Below are 17,664 nucleotides of genomic sequence, written 5' to 3'. Positions count from 1 at the left end.
GGTTTGTAAATCATTTGAGCACTTGGTCACTACATAGTTGCCTACCTTTGAACACTGAAACTTTGTGACTAGCTCTCATCCTTTACTGATGAGCATAATGGCAGACGGTATTACTGGTGACGAAAAGCCACATGATCCCCATCTCTGCCCTTACCTCTAAGAGTTATGAGATAAACATGATAAGCTTTTCTAACAGAATGAGTACATCCTTTTTAATTAGCAAAACCTAAATATAATGTGATTAAAATAAAGTTCTTAATCTAGGAAGGAAAACCAAGTCCAACTGAATGTGTTCAATGGGTAGAAAATATTCCCTGGGGTGATCAAAATACGAAAAAAAAATTTTTTTTAATTATCGTATTTCAATCATGAAGAATAATGATTTTTAGTTTTAAAAAGACCCTTTCTCCTATATTGTCAGTGTATAAAAACATTAACAAGTCTCTACTGTGAAATTAAAGCATAAAATCTAAACAAACAATCATTTACAGACAGGGACTAATGACAAAGAAAAGCACAGGAACCTAATTAGAACAAATAATCAATTTTTACAAATTATAGATACACAAGACCTTTAAACAATCTTACTATTCTAAGGAAACTCAATCCGGAATTGCTTTTTAAAAAAGGAAGATTAAATTAACTTTTATAACCTGAAGTTTATCTTCTAACTACATTTGTATACTACCTCTTAAGTCTGCACAATGTTTTAGATTTAGTGCAGTCCAATAAAATTTTCTGCATTGATGGAAACGTTCAATATCCATGATGTCCAATACGGTAATCATTAGCCGCAAGAACACTAGAAATGTGGCTGAGACTTGAGGAAGTGAATTTTAAACTTAATTTTTTTGCAACTTTACTGATACAATTAACATATGCCATTGTGAAAGTTTAAGGTGTGCGATGTGTTGCTTTGATACACTTTTATATCATGAAACAATTATCACGGTAGTACTAGCTTACACTTCCATCACCTAATTACCAATTCTTTTTTGTGATGAGAACTTTTAAGATCTTGTCTCTCAGCAGCTTTCAAGCATATAATGCAGTATTCTTAACTACAATCATCATGCTATACATTAGATCCCAAACTTATAACTGGAAGTTTGTACCCTTGGACCAACATTTTCCTGTTTCCCCCCACCACTCAGACCCTCGCAACCACCATTCTAGTCTCTGAGAGTTCAGCTTTCTTAGATTCCTCATATAAGTGAGATAATATATACAGTTTTGTCTTTTAACTTATGTTATTTATGTCATTTAACATAATGCCCTCCAGGTCCATCCATGTTGTTGCAAATGGAAAGAGTTCCTTCTTTCTCATGACTAAACAGTAATCCATAGTACATTTACCACTCCTTTTTTATCCTTCATCTGCAGGCCGATATTTAGGTTGTTTCCATAGCTTGGCTGTTGTGAATAATCCTATAATAGACATGGGGCTGTAGATATCGATCCTGATTACATTTCCTTTGGATATATATCCAGAAGTGGGATTGCTGGACCATATGGTAGTTCTATTTTTAATTTTTTGAGGAACCTCCACACTGCTTTCCATAGTGGCTTTATCAACATTCCACCAACAGTGCACAAGGATTCCCCTCTCCTCCACATCTTCACCAACATTTGCTAACTTTCACCTTTTTAATGGCAGTCATTCTAACAGGTGTGAGGTGGTATATCATTGAGGTTTTGATTTGCATTTCCCTTGTGATTGGTGAAGTTGAGCACCTTTTCATGTACTTGCTGGCCACTTTTATGTCTTCTTTGGGAAAATGTCTGTTCAGTTCCTCTGCCTATTTTTTTTTTAAGATTTTATTTTTAAGTACTCTCTACACCCAACATGGGGCTCAAACTCACAACCCCGAGATCAAGAGTTGCATGTTCTACTGACTGAGCCAGCCAGGCACCCCTCCTCTACCTATTTCTAAATCAGACTGTTTATGTATATTTTTGCTAATGAGTTGTAGAAGTTCCTTACATATTTTGGATATTAATCCCTTATCAGATATGCAACTGACCTCTGTATGCTGATTTGTATCCTGCAACTTTACCAAATTTATTGGTTAGTTCTAATAGTTTTTTGGTGAAGTCTTTTGGATTTTCTATACATAACATCATATCATTTGCAAACAAAGACAATTTCATTTCTTCCATTCTGATTTGAAAGCCTTCCATTTCTTTTTTCTTGCCTAAGTGCTCTAGCTAAGATTTCAAGTACTATTTTAAACACGAGTGGTGAGAGTGGGCACCCTTTTCTTGTTCCTGATCTTCAACCTTTCACTGTCGAGTATCATTTTAGCTGTGGGCTTGACATATACAGCCTTTATTATGTTGAGGTATACTCTTCTATACCTAATTTGTTTAGAGTTTTTTTATCAGAAAAGGAAGCTTTTCTGTAGCTACTTTTTTGTAGCTATTGAGATAATCATGTGCTAATTTATCTCTCATTCTATTAATGTGATGTATCACATTTACTGATTTGCATATGTTGAACCATCTTGTATCCCAGCGATAAATCCCCCTTGATCATGGTCTATGATCATTTTAATGTTCTATTGAATTCAATTTGCTAACATTTTGTTGAGAACTTTGTGCAGAGACATCTACTGCATCTATATTCATCAGGGACATTGGCCTATAGTTTTCTTAGATTGTCCTTATCTGGCTTTGATATGAGGGTAATGCCAGCCTCATAAAATAAGTCTGGAAGTACTCCCTCCTTTTCAATTTTTTAGAGAGTTTGAGAAGAAACAGCATTAATTCTTCTTTAATGTTTGGTAGAATTCACTGGAGAAACCATCTGATCCTGGACTTTCTTTGTTGGGAGGTTTTTGATTACTGATTCAATCTCTTCACTCATTCCTGATCTGTTCAGATGTTTTATGTCTTCATGATTCAGTCTTATTAGGTTGTGTTTCTAGGAATTTATCCATTTCTTCTAGATTATCCAATTTGTTGGCCTATAATTGTTCATAGTAGTCTCTCATGTTCCTTTGTATTTCTGTGGTATCAACTGTAATGTCTCTTTCATTTCCGATTTTGACTCTTATTTTTTTCTTAGTCTAACTAAAGGTCTGTCATTTTTGTTTATCTTTCGGGGGAAAAAAAAAACCAGCTCTAGTTTCACTGATCTTTTCTAACGTTTCTCTGTTACCTCTTTCATTTATTTGTGCTCTGATCTTTGTTATTTCCTTCCTTCTGCCAAATTTGGGCTTACTTTGTTCTTTTTCTGTTCCTTGAGGTATAAAGTCAGGTTGTTTATTTGGGATCTTTCTTGTTTCTTAACATATGCATTTATCACTCTAAACACCCCTCTTAGAACTGCTTTTTATGCATTCTATAGGTTGCATACACCACCATATTACACTGTTAGAGTATTCTGAATTTGGCTATATCCCTACCTTTACCAGTGTGTTGTTTATTTTCATATATTTTCATGGTTAATTAGTGTCCTTTCATTTCAGCTGGAAGCATTCCTTTCAGCAGTTTTTAAGGGAGGTCTAGTGGTGAAGGACTCCCTCAGCTTTTGTCTGGGAAAGTCTTTATCTCTCCTTCATTTCTGTAGGAAAACTTTGTCATACAAGAGTATTTTGACTGGCAGTTATTTTCTTTCAGCACTTTGAATCATCTGACTCTCTTCTGGTTGCTAAGGTCTGTGCAGAGAAATCCACTGACAGATTTATCCCTTGTAAGATACAAGCTTCTTTTCTTTCAGTTCTTTTAAAATTCTCTTTGATTTTTGACAGTTTTATTATAATGTGTCTCTTTAAGCTGTTTGTTTGATAACCTGTGAGTTTGATGAACTTGATTATCCAAATTTCTCCCCACATTTGGATAGCTGTCAGCCATCACTTCTTTGAATGAGCTTTCTGCCCCCTCCTCCCTCTGGTCTCCTTTTGGAACTCCAGTAATTCACAAATTGTTTCTTTGACAGTGTCCTATAAATCACATAGGCTTTCTTCACTCTTTTCTTCCATTTTTTATTTGTTCTCTGTCTGGATAATATCAACTTTCCTTTTTTTTTTTTTTAAGGTTTATTTGAGGGGGGGGCACTGCATAAGTGGGGGTGGGGGGCAGGGGAAGAGAGAGAATCCTCAAGCAGGCTCCCTTACTCACGGGGAGCCCATCGTGGGGCTCCCTCCCAGGACCCTGAGATCATGACCTGAGCGAAAATCAAGAGTCGGATGCTTAACTGACTGAGCCACCCAAGTGCCCTTCGATTTTCCTGTCTTCTAACTCACAAATTCTTTCTTCTGCTTGATCCATTCTGCTATAGATGTTCTGTATATCCCCCCCATTATATTTTTCAGCTACAGAATGTTTAGTTCTTTTTTATGATTTCTTTATCTGTTAAAATTCTCATTTTTTTTCATGTTTCATTGTTTCTGGATTCCACTGAATTGTCTTTTTCTGTTTTCTTATAACTCATTAAGTTTCCTTAAAAGAGCTATTTTGAATTCTTTACTGGGTAAATCATGGATCTCCATGTCTTTGTGATCAGTTACTGGAAGATAACTGTGATCCTTTGGAAATGTCATGTTTTCCTGATTTTTCATGTTCCTTGAAGTTTTCCATTACTGTCTTCACATCTGCAGTAGCAGTCACCTCCTCCAGTCTTTACTAACTGCTCTTGCCAATGCTTCTAAACTTGTATTTCTTTTTTTCTCCAACAGAGTGCTGAACTTTTTGGCTTAGATCTGGACTTTGGGGCGCCTGTGTGGCTCAGTCATTAAGTGTCTGCCTTCGGCTCAGGTCATGATCCCATGTTCTGGGATGAGCCCTGAATTGGGCTCCCTACTCAGTGGGAAGCCTGTTTCTCCCTCTCCCATTTCCCCTGCTTGTGTTCCCTCTCTTGCTGCCTCTCTCTGTGTCAAATAAATAAATAAAATCTTAAAAAAAAAAAAAAAAGAAATGTGGACTTCCACAAAGGCTATTTTGTCCAGGTGCTACTGTATAAGAGAGTATTTCTCAGGTGCTCCCACACCATGGCCAAGAGGGCTAGAGCTGTTTCACATGCCACTACAGGGTCCACAGCCAGGACCGTGGTCTGTATGCCTAGTACCTGATGCATGGGTGGGAAGATTCCTCCCAGGCCCCTTGGTATATGGTGCTGGATCCCACAGCTTCCACAAAGGCATTTTTGTCCATGAACAGATGTCAGTTATTGCTGCTGGGGTGAGAGGACATGAATGAGGGACACCAAATTCAGCCATGATGTTGTCATCTAATCATAGGAAACAAACTGAGGGTTGCTGGAGCAGAGAGGTGGGAGGGATGGGGTAAGTAGGTGATGGACATTAAGGAGGGCACATGATGTAACAAGCACTGGGTACAATATAAGACTGATGAATCACAGACCTGTACCCCTGAAACCAATAACACATTATATGTTAATTAATTGAATTTAAATTAAAAAAATAAAAAATAAATAAAAGCTTATTTTCCTTCATATCGCAGTTACCAGAAACCATTAAAAAATTCCTCTTAACCTCTTATGAAACAGGCTTTCAAGACAATTACTACAACAACATACCAGGGTTCCGTTTACATCCTGACTCAGGTTCTTCATCTCCCCAACAATGAATGCAACAAGGTAAGTGCTCATTTTCACACTCTCAGAAAACTCATCCTGAACAAGTCCATCTTCCATGATGACTGATGAATTCTACAAGCAAAGGGGAAAAGATAACTAGGTAACTATGGGAATAAATGACAGTAACAAACTAAGAAATTGAAAATTCAAATAGGAAACAAGTAGTGAAGATGTTGGCATATTTTAATCTCTCAGCACAAGAGAGCATGACTCTTACTCTCAACAGAGCATGGCCCTTACTCTCAATCTGTTCCATCGTGCCTCATCATGAAAATACATGGAGTACAGTGAAAATCTTTAAGGAATTTTTAGTTTCAAAAAGATCCATTTCAAATAAATGTAACTTAGAAATAGTGAATATCAGTGGTTCTGTTTCTCCCCTTTAAAACACCACCAAAACCCAAATCCTTCCTTGTGATGTAGGAGTGCCCAACTCTACTGCCACAAATTCAGAAGAAGGAGCTACAGTTGGGATATCCCTCTGAAAGATCTGAAACAGCCTTTTAAAGTACCATGTTGAGGACCTTAAGAAGGCTTAGTGGGATCAAAGGTGATAAGTCACCAGAGAAGTGTGCAGCAGACACAAGATGAGAGGATGCAGGCGACCTTGCAAGATTTTCTGACTGTGAATTAAGATATGTTTTGGGATATTAGGCAAGTAGGCATCTCACCTCATTAAAGGAAGATTAAAGCGAAGAGTATGGCTAGGAGTGGAGCTGCTGAAGTGATGTCCCTTTTGAAGGACAGATCACATCCTCTCCTACCTACAAAGGTTGACTCCATAGTCTGTTAGATGTGGCTGCTCCTTTCTGCTAACCACATAGGTTCCACGTGGCCACTCACGTGTCAGGAAAAAACCCAAAACCCTAGGTTCTGTTTAGCACAAAAGAAATTCTGCTTGGTTTCATCCCCACTGCCTCCCACACAGAATTTACATCCAAGAAAGAGGTACATGATCTTGTTAGACCTCCACGTTACAATATAGATTTTTCATTAACCAATAAACACCGAGGTCAATCATGATTCAACACTATCACGTATCACTATTTAGAATAACACATTCACCACATCTCAGAAAATACCACTGATCTTTAGTACTGTTTCATGTAGTATTATTATTTGTACAGCTTTAGTATATAGCACATACTTCATGTTTCCTGCCCACACATTCCACATCCAGCAGGTCTTCCACTTTCTTCAACTACTCCTTGGGCTGACTTCTCAATTAATTCCAACATATATTTTAACTTTTATTTATGCATTTTAAGAAAGAAGAAGAAAGTATATGCTTTTAATCATTCTCAACAGTATCACAAAGAGGAATTCAAGTATTCATCACAAAGAAAAAGATCTACTCAAAGATTTTACATTAAGGAACAGAACAGTACCTTAGGCATATTTGATAAAGCAGTATATTGCTCATCCCTTATGATCCTGATGATAAATGTGGCTTTAAATCCTGGTTCATCAAAACAAGGAAAAGCAGATCTTGCTGCCAGGGGTTCAAACTGAGTTGCTGCAAAGTACCTAAAACAAATGCAAATTCATCCAACAGTTATTGAGCACCTGCTTCTGAAGGCATCTTGCCAAGTACTAGGGATACTAAGATAAACCTGGTACAATCCCAGTCATTAAAGGATCGCAATCAACTGGGAGAAGCATAGGTTACATGATGAACAGAAACCTGTCAGACTGCAAACCATGTCATTAATATTGAAAATAAAGCAGTGGAAACAAAGGGTAGGAAACAAATTCTGAGTAGCAGTTGAGATACTGTATAGAAACTGGTGACAAAATTTGAAGAGAGTCTTAAAAAATGAGGAATATTTGAAAAGGTAGAGAAGGGTAGAAAGTACACCGTAGAAAGAGTGGGAGGCACAAGCAAAGATAGAGCAATGGATACTCAGGGACTGGAGGTGGCTGTCTAAGATGGCTGGAGATGAAGCCACAAATGTAGCCTACAGCTGGCCACTGAGGTCTTAAAAAGGTTTCAGATGGAGATCAGTAGGAAGGGTGGTCATTAATTGCTATTCATCATCTATACAGACTCTGGCTTCACAACAGGAAACCTTAAACTTACTTCTTATACTTTCATTAAGACTAAAAAAAGACTAGGCACTCTGTAATATGATGGTTTCCTTTACAATCTTCAGAAATGAATAAAAAAATTTCCTCCCTTTCCTACAGCACAGCAACAACACGAGACTTTAACTCATATGAAAGTCCTCAATTAAAAGTTGGGAGAAAAGCACAATAAGAAAAAGAGGGAAAATCAGATTTTCAATTAAAGCAGAGGAACAAAACAGATCTGCATTTGGGAAGTCATCCAAACACGGCCACAGAATAATCAGGGCAAGTGTGGCCCTGCTGTGCATATTTCAGGTACTAGTTAATATGGCACATATACACTCACCCCTCTGGACATGATGGCCTCACTTGCTTACAGCTTAGTTTCCACTTTAAAAAGATACACGGAAAAGAGTGTGGGAAGACCCAAATAATCCTGCATTCTACCAGCCATGTGACTTTAGGCAAATCAGTAACATACGCCTCAGTTTCCTTATTTATTAAATTAGGACTGAGGTAGGATCCTCTGCAAATATTCAGGGTTTTTACTGGAATCAAATAGGGCTATTCAAAATAAAAACTACTTGTATGCCACAAAGTCCAACACAGATGTTTATTATAAAGGCTAGTCATAACTCTTCATTCATACTTATTATTATGTTTTTTTCCTAATAAGGATTTGCCCAAATAATTGTTTCTATTGAGTAAACTGCACAAAAGATAGCAATCAACATACATGAAACAATTTAAACATATTACGTTGCTAATACTCAATTTCTTCACTCCACTCCCAAATTCTTACCTAGTTAACAGAAAATTATGGGAGAGGGCCACAAGGGACCACGGGATAAAGTTTAATGATATCTGCAATAGGCTTATAGTCTACTTGGACCACCGCTTTATTAGATAAAAATTGGATCATAATGTTCTGAGACAAAGAAAACCTTATTGTTCAAAGGGATGCAATAATAACTATCTTACCTAAAAGTCTCTTTGAGAAGCCTGCTGCTTGAGGATACTTATAATCTATCCTATCTATGCCAAATACCCTGAAGCTTATTCTCTCATTAGTGACTTCCTTTGCTTTCGGAAATACTAGCTGTACTTTGAGCACGACCTCCAGTAGTGCTGAAGACAATCGTGAATTAGCTGGGGGTCACGTAAGAGAATTCTAACCACTGGGAGTAACCCTGTGTACTGAAAAAGTGGTGGGAACTAGGGAGGCAGTACATCATAGTGGTTAAGAATGGGGCCTCTAGTCAAAATGACTTTGAGGTTCCCCTCTGCTCCCTGCTAGCCACAAGATGTTAGGCGAGTTGCTTTATGTACCTCTGCTTTATCACCTGTAAAATGAATAAAATATTAATATCCACCTCTTACAGGGTTTGACAGGATGAAAGCCTAAACACAGAAAGTGCTTGGGGGAGTTTCTAGCACTTCAGTTCTCAGTAAATACGGGTTATTATTATCATTGGGATTCAGGGGACTGCACACAAAGTTCATTATGGCAGGTGAGGGATAGGAGATAAAACAAGGGCCAAATCTGGAAGGATCTTGAACGAAAAGAGGAAGTGCTGAAAGATCTTAAACCAGAGACCAACATGGTTAGATGTGTATTTCTAGAAATATGAGTCTGGCAATTGTGTGGAAGATGGGGGCAAGAGGAGAGGAAAGTGGTGGCAGGATTAGAGGCCAGGAGACCAGTTAAGAAGATGACTTAAGAATTCAAGAAAAAGAGACTGAGAAACTGAAGGACACAGAAATAAAACACATCCCCATCCTAAATTTGTTTACTAGTTCTTTTAGTATCAGTTTATTATCTAGAACCTTAAGTATATCATCAACACCGTCTAGACTGAACTCCAGGTTCACTGACCACCCCTACATCTTAGATGATATTGGTAAAGTTCTCTGACCACAAATACATGTTTGACGTTTACATATACTGATTTTCCTATCAATAAGGAACATATCTCAATTATTTTATCTACTTGTTTAAATAGTTATTCTTATTACACTTTGGAGGGGGGATACAAACAATTTCTCTAATAGAACTATGCAAAATTAAAAGTTGGGAGACCAAAAAAATGGCTCTGAATTATAGTTTCCAGATACCTTGAAAGGTATAAATAATCTCAACTTTTATCTTCCATCAAGATATACAACTATCTGGGGCATTCATTTTACTGAAGCAGGCAGGTTAACAGATTTATATACTTTTTTAACAGCAGAATTTCATATACTAACTTGCTTTAATAGATTTAAAAACACTTTTTAAACAATATTCTATTTCTTATTTTTAAGGAACTGTCTTCTCTATTTTTCTAGCATTTTCCACAACTTGATCTAGCCCACAGCAAGAGTCAACAAGTGACCAAACCCAAAATCACCTTTCTCTGCCATACATGTATTCCTTCCATTATATAGTAGTAGGCCCAACAGACTCCAAGGGCAATAATCTGATTAGAAGAGATGACTACTGGATTTGTCTTCAAGGTTTGTCTGCATTGTTTTTATGTATATCCTATAGTTCCCAGAGATGATGAAGATTATAAAGGGAGAAATAAAGCCAAGAAGCCATGAACTGCCATTATAATTATAAATTTGACTTTTTTTTTTTTTTTTTTTTTTGGTACNCTGTTTACCGTGTTGCAGTGCAGTTTTGCTTTGTTAATAGTGACATTTGAACAGGTAAAGATCTAGTTTTAGATCAGAGTGAAAGTAAAAAGGAAAGAAACATTGACCCACAAAGGAAATGGGTGTAAGCCTGTCCTGGGTCACATTCACCTCTGGCAGTGCCCACCCCTACATCTCACTATCATAAATTTGTTTTTAACGTCAGATCTCATGCAAGCACCAGCATGCCATTTCTTTTTTAGATAAAGGCAAAGAGAAAAATTACTTATCTGAATAGGTGTATAGATCTTGCTTTGTCTTTCTCCATTCAAGAAGGATCAAACCATTTTCTTAGGATAGATTTAAAATATTCATTTCTATTTTTCTCAATACACCAACATACATTTGCCACATGGCCAGCATCAGTAATTCACAAACTGGCTCACAAAGTAATATGAGGAAATGTGCCAATCAAATTAAACAGGGACTTCATATACGTAAGAGAAATGACATTATTGCTACTTAAGAATAACACATATGCAGTGTGCACTGCATCTTTCCAGAAACTGGAACTATATACTATGAATACTAATATTAAACTGCAAAATACATAGTCTAAATAGGGAGCTGAATACTTTTATGTTTTGAATCACCTTTTTTTTAAAACCAAATTAAGTCTCTCCTAGATTTTTTTAAAAATTCCATCAGAAATCCAAAACAGAGTGACTTTTTTAATGAAGGGCAAATATTAAGACCATGAAAAATGATATATGTAAGCATACAACAGTTCTTCCTGCCCTCTTTCTCCATCTCACTAAGCACTGCCTAAAAGCTCTGCACATCAGGAAAATAGGTCTTAAAAAATAATCTATACACTTCTTTGCATCTCACTGGGATCTTATAAGGTGACTGAAAACTAGATTCACCAGGATATGAAAATCTCAAAATAACTTAAGATTTTGTGTTACAGAATATAACTGATAAAATCTTTGTCCATTTTTCTTCCATCGGCATGCCTAACTCGCACCATGACATATGATATATGACATATATGAGCATGAGAGTTGCTAAAGGCTTTGACTAAGACAGAAATAGTGTACTCTTTCAAATCATCATTCAACCATAACCTCCTAAATTAAAAAAAAAAAAATCCAGTTAATGTCTCTGGTGTAGGCAAAGGAATCCGTATTAGGTAAGTCATCACAGAGCAAAGGAGGAGAATCATTTAAGGAGGCTACATACTTTTTCTCATTACTTTCATCTGTGTAGGAGATTCCATAAAACCCATAGTAAGAGCTAGAGATATTCGCTGAATACTCTATCTTCAAGGTATAATTGTGTCCTTCAAGAAGGGTTTCAGGGGCAACAATGGCAATTTGTTCATGAAATGGGTATTCCAAGACCTCAACTTGTTTTTCTTGGCTTGAAACTGCTGACATAAAGGTCACTCTCGAAATATTATGGCCTGTACTGTGAAGAATGATATTCCATGTGTCCTGAAGAGCCTGAAGTGAAATTGTCACAGAACCCCTGAATGTCATCGAGGTTAGGTTTGGGTGTAGGTTAAGTTCGTAGCGTAGTGGCATAATGGCGGTGGGAAGCCTGATCTGTGCCCACGGAAACACCTTTCCATTTGTTGCAAGTGGCTGAATTAGTCCCATTGATTGGTTTTTTTTATGGCAGCCTTCTTTGGTAAAGGTACATCTGGGCAGTAGATAAATCACCATGATTACAGAAACAGCAACCACAATAAGAAAAACACAGACCGCCATGGTCCTCGCAGACGGTACGGAACAAGTCCCATCTGGGCTCGGCCTATAGCCGGTTGCGCTATTCCGAAGGCCTGAGCTTCTGTTCATGAAGGACATGCCCAGCAGTTTTGCAGATGACTCATAATCCTCTTCATCCTCATCCATCTCATGCTCACCAAGACCCCGCACCAGCAGTCTTGAACCCCGGGGCTCATATTCCACCTCATCAGGCTCTAGAGGATGTAAACAGGGCTCTTTGGCTAAATCTACCACATCTGGTTCTTCCTCAAACATGCTGTTTTCAATCATATTCCGGGGGAGCTGAAGCAGATCTAAACAACCAAAACATAAGGACAAGGCACAGAGTTAGAAAAAAAAAATTCATAATAAAATGCCTATTAGCAAAACCACATTTAATCTAAGAATTTTTTTTTTATCACTAAGACTTATTTCTATCTCAGAGCTACCGAATTAAATAAGGTGCTTATAATTTTGTCATCCCTTAAAAACTGAAGCATAAATAAAAGTATACCACAGTCATGGAACAAGAAAGTTAAATAAACGAGCTAGTATCAAAAAAAGGCAGTGGAGACTAAATACTAATTTCCTTAATACACTCTGCCTAACAACCTGGGCCCTAGTCTTGAGCTGTAGAGGCCCCATAGTGGGCCTGGCTTTGGAACTGCTGTGCCTGTCCTCAGAGGTCAGAGATGTGCCCACCCATAGTCTGGAGTCTGGTCACCAGAACCACCAGAAGTCCTGCCTAAAAGATCTCAAACCTGCTTCTAAGGCACTTGTGGGTCTCTTTGCTGAGTCCAACTCTCCCTACAGAAGAATACAAACTGGTGTCCCCATTTACAGGCTTGAATGATTGTTAAGCAACAGGCTGGGCTGTTATTTTCCTCTGAAAGGGGGATGTTCCTATTCCAAAGCAAACTGAAAGTGGTAAATTATATAGAAAATTTCCATAATCAAGAAATCATTTGAAAATAAGACAAAAAAACTCTAAAAACCAGATACAACTACAATCCAACCTATTATTTCATGCTTCCAGAGCATTCAGAAATACACCATATTCCCCTCTGTAACAACCATATCATATACCATGAATAGAAGTGGATCTTGAGGGGCGCCTGGGTGGCACAGCGGTTAAGCGTCTGCCTTCGGCTCAGGGTGTGATCCCGGTGTTATGGGATCGAGCCCCACATCAGGCTCTTCCACTATGAGCCTGCTTCTTCCTCTCCCACTCCCCCTGCTTGTGTTCCCTCTCTCGCTGTCTGTCTCTATCTCTGTCAAATTAATAAATTTTTAAAAAATCTTAAAAAAAAAAAAAGAAGTGGATCTTGAGTTAGGGTGGTAGTGAGAGCTTTTATAAACTACAAAGAACAACATTCTCCTACTTGCCAAAAATCGATGAGAAAACAAGCCTCAAAAAGTAAAGAGGGTAAATAAATCACACATAGCTCAATCATTCCTAAGACAAGTTCACTCAACGTTCTTTAAGAATAGTAGAAATTTAGCTTTTAAGGGATCTCAAAAGTTTGGTAATTGAAACCTCCATTAACCTTTGTCTACAAGGTACTAGATACATTATCATTTGTAACCCTCACAACAATTCTATAAAATGGCAAGTATAACTATTTCAGAGATGAGAAAACAAAAAAGAGAAATGGGTTAATTTAGCTTCATTAAGTCACAGTTGTTTTGACATAAAACTGATACTGAAGCCCAGGTCTAAAAATCTGATTCCAAATTTTAGATTATTTCCATTATTATACTGCATCCTCCTACTTCACTAACTGAATAAGGATAAAAGTTTATGCCTGAATTATTTCTTTTGTACTTGGCAATGAAGTTGCTAAGAATATTATTTTACCATCATCAGAACAAAACTTACCTAAAATTGTTTAATATCTCAATATCTACCTTAACAGAAATGCCATGTATTTTGTGTTATCCAACAAACAAGGAACAGTGGCAACTCATAATCCATGAAACAAAGTATCAATAAATATTAGAACAAAATTTAGTCTTGCTACCAAGCGCATCCTCATCGCACTGCAGCTTTTTAGAAGAGCAGACTCTCAAGTCCCTTTCCTGAATTTGAATGTTAACAAATCCTCAGGTGATTTATGTGCACATATGCTTGAGAAGCATGGGTCTCACCCTCTCTAGGGTCAGATCCCAGCCAGCACTAGACACTCCACTCCTGGGTGTACTCTGGCCACATCAAACTGCTCTCTCTTCTGAGAACAAGACACACTGCTGTTTCAAGCTATCCTCCACGTGCCTATTCTCCCTGTTCCCCTTGCCTGCAATGTCATCGTTTCTCCCTTCCATCCCAGGATACCAGGTGAACACCTATTATTCCATAACTCAGGTTGACTTGCTACAGTGTAAATTAAGAAAAGTTATTTTCTTTTTGTTTCTCCTTTTTCTTTATTACAATTAAAAAATAAATTCTCCTTTCACTGCATGTCAACCCGTTCTGCTTTGGGGAACACAGAGACTCCATCGAGGTTACTTTTTCCTACCTCCCCTCTATCCTGAACTTCCATACCAGCCATGCTACTTTGTAAGTTTTCTCTGAATGAAACTTTTGATCACACTTTAAGTGTGGGTTTAGCAAGCTGCCATCCTCCCATCTCCTGTAAATGACCTACAAATGGAAGAAGAGTGATTTTAACATCCTGCTTTAGGAATTTCATCTCCTAAACATCCAATAGTGCTCCTACCTCTCAAGACAAAGTTTTGTTTTGTTTTGATGGCTAATTGTGTTTGGGGTCATTTACTTCTTTAACAGAGCAAATATTGCTGTAACTGAACTTAAAAATTTTTTTGAACTCTTAATGAACTCTTAGTGGTTAGAAATTTTCTGTGGGAATGGGGGAGGAAATCAGAGGGGGAGACAAACCATGAGAGACTATGGACTCTGGGAAACAACTGAGGGTTTTAGGGGGGAGGGGAGGAGGGGGTGAGGGGACAGGCTAGCCCGGTGATGGGTATTAAGGAGGGCATGTGTTGCATGGAGCACTGGGTGTTATATGCAAACAATGAATCACGGAACACTACATCAAAAACTAATAATGTACGGTATGGTGACTAACATAACATAATAAAAATGTAAAAAAAAAAGAAATAAATTTTCTGTGGTAGTTTTTAGTCCTGGCACAGTGAAGAGTAATTGCTTAATTTGCTTTTTCAAAATATCTAAAAGGCTTTTTCTGGGTTTTTTTTTTTTGTTTTGTTTTGTTTTTTTATACCTCATATAGGAATGTTCTCTTAGCATTTGACCATGTGTCTTGTTCTGTCTCAGACCTGATGTAGACAAGGAGGTCTGCACAGTATGGTTTATTTAGTGAATTTCTAAGCTAATTCTAGGTATAATTTCAGTTTACTTAGAGCACACCCATTCTTGAATTCATATCCCCTTAGAACTTTGGTTTTGTGTGTTTTGACTCCTCAGCAATGCCTTGTTTAAAGGCAAGTGGTATTCTACCGTCTGACCATTTCAGCATCACTTGTCTGCATTTCATTTACTTCAAATCTTTTGATAAGGGTTTAATCACATGTCTGCCAAATCCAAATACCTTACTTTTATTATTTATCACCCATTCAGATTAATACTTACGTAGAATTTTGATCTTTCAGAAATAAAATATATTGACTCATCTGCTGCAATTTATTGCACATTAGAGGCAAACTTTTATATATGTGTACAATATCAAATTAAATATATCAAACCAGGGGAAATCATTCTTGTCATAGGTAATTCATAAAGACTGTACTTCCAACTTTTTTAAGAAAATTTTGCTTTGGACTCAAAGCGGTACACTTTGATCTTAGCATTGAATTGTAATGTAACATGATTACCCCTTGCTCTAATGGATTTATTTACATTAAAAGAAGGGATCCTACAGAAACAGGAAATTTTCTAAAACCTCTTAAAATCCACATAGACATGCTATCTATAAGCCAAAAGCAAAGAACGTCCTGACATGTTTCTGTTTTAAATGATATAAGCCCATGTGGTAATAATCTAAGAAAACTGAAGACATTTCTTTTCATTAGATACCATGAACTGGTGCTCCTCAATGTTGTCTGTGGATCAGTGTCAATCCACAAACTGTTATCTGTCTGCGGCAGGATATATGTGGATGATTAGTATTTAAAAACTTTTAAGCAATTTGTCAATAATTTTATGTATATCAAATTTAATCATTTAAAAATAGCACTTATAGTTTGCATGTCTGTTTTTCATTTCAGTTTTCCAATAATTCGTATTTTTAAACGCTATAAAACTTCTGCAACAGATTAAAAATTAAAGAAAAAAACCTCAATTCTTCAGCTAAGATAATATGGGAAGCAATAGGTTGGACTGTCACTATAATGGCATCCAGGTGGATATGAAGTTCTCAACTATGACAGCAAAAGAAATGAAAAGGAGGGAATGATTACAAGACATGTTAAAAAGGGAGAATACGTAGGAATGGAGGCTCCCTTGGGCCAGACAGGTCTGTAAGACGGAGTGAGAGAGAGAAGTATGTCAATTCCTAATATACACTCTGGCTTGGAAAACTGGAAGAAAGGACACCATTCACTGAGATTGAGAATATAAGTTTTCAAATTCTCTCTCTTGGTTTTTTTTGGGGGGGTGGGAGTATAAGAGGAAGAATAATTAGAATGGAGTTAGGGGATGGCATTTGTTATGGGGCACAATATATTTAATACATCTCTCAAACAGCCAGGTGGAGATGTTTGATTAACAGCCTATTACAGAGTTAAAGACCTAACTTTAGAAAGAATTTCAAATCCTGCCTCTTCCACTGACTGCTTGACCTCAGACAGGTTACCAGACAACCCTTCATTTCAATTTCCTCACCTATAAATGTGGAAACAGAACTATTTTGTAGGACTGTTATGAGGATTAGGTCATGTGGGTCTGGATTCAAAACAGGGATCTGCATGGAAGATTAAGATTTCAGAATCACGTGGGTATACAAAATGAAAACCATGCAGATGAGTGAGACTACTGAAAGGGAGGTAAGAATCAGCATCAGCAATGAGGAGGTGGGCAGAGGAGAAGGGCAGAAAAGGAGAATACAAAGGAATGTACCACAGGTAGGAAAATCAGGACAGTAGCATCCCAGAAAACAAAGGAAGTTTTCATGAAGGAAGGGGTCAGCATTAAATGTCTTAGAAAGGTCACAGAAAATGAGGCCTAGAGAGGCCACCAGATTTGGCAACCACGGAACCAGTGACTTTTATAAAGCACCTTCAGGGACATAGTAGGAATGAAAGCCTAACTTCAACAGTCCAAAGAGTGGAAAATTAACATAGGAAGGCAAGAGCTGCAGACTATTCCTTCAAGGTACATAGTGATGTGTCAAGAAAAAAAACATAGGGTCAGACTAAAGGAAAATATCATACAGAGAAAAATTAAGCTCTTTTGTTTTGTTTTTTGTTTGTCCATGTTTAAGATGGGAACAACTTAAGCATGAAGGAAAAGTAATGAATGACAAAATGGGGACGTGAAGGAGCAGACGAGAGGAAATGTTAGAATAACGTTCCAGAGGGATAGGAAGGCATCAAAAAAACTCCAGTAAAGAAATTAACCTTGGGGCGCCTGGG

General features: G+C 37.4%; 1 protein-coding gene across 2 annotated transcripts in view; it reads right to left on the bottom strand.

Moving 5' to 3' along the window:
• LNPEP (leucyl and cystinyl aminopeptidase) overlaps positions 1 to 17,664 on the bottom strand; it is an 89,226-nt gene that overhangs the window by 43,248 nt on the left and 28,314 nt on the right. For both annotated transcript variants that reach the window (XM_011225481.3, XM_019800083.2), the window contains 3 exons: positions 11,525 to 12,365; positions 6,988 to 7,126; positions 5,540 to 5,671 (listed from right to left, as the gene is read on the bottom strand). In XM_011225481.3, coding sequence (XP_011223783.2) covers positions 5,540 to 5,671; positions 6,988 to 7,126; positions 11,525 to 12,365 — 1,112 coding nt within the window. The remainder of the gene's footprint in view (positions 1 to 5,539; positions 5,672 to 6,987; positions 7,127 to 11,524; positions 12,366 to 17,664) is intronic.

Source organism: Ailuropoda melanoleuca, chromosome 3, assembly GCF_002007445.2.
Source record: "Ailuropoda melanoleuca isolate Jingjing chromosome 3, ASM200744v2, whole genome shotgun sequence".
Taxonomy (NCBI): Eukaryota; Metazoa; Chordata; class Mammalia; order Carnivora; family Ursidae; genus Ailuropoda; species Ailuropoda melanoleuca.
Note: the sequence above shows the minus strand (reverse complement) of the source record. Positions and strands in the feature narration are given on the sequence as shown.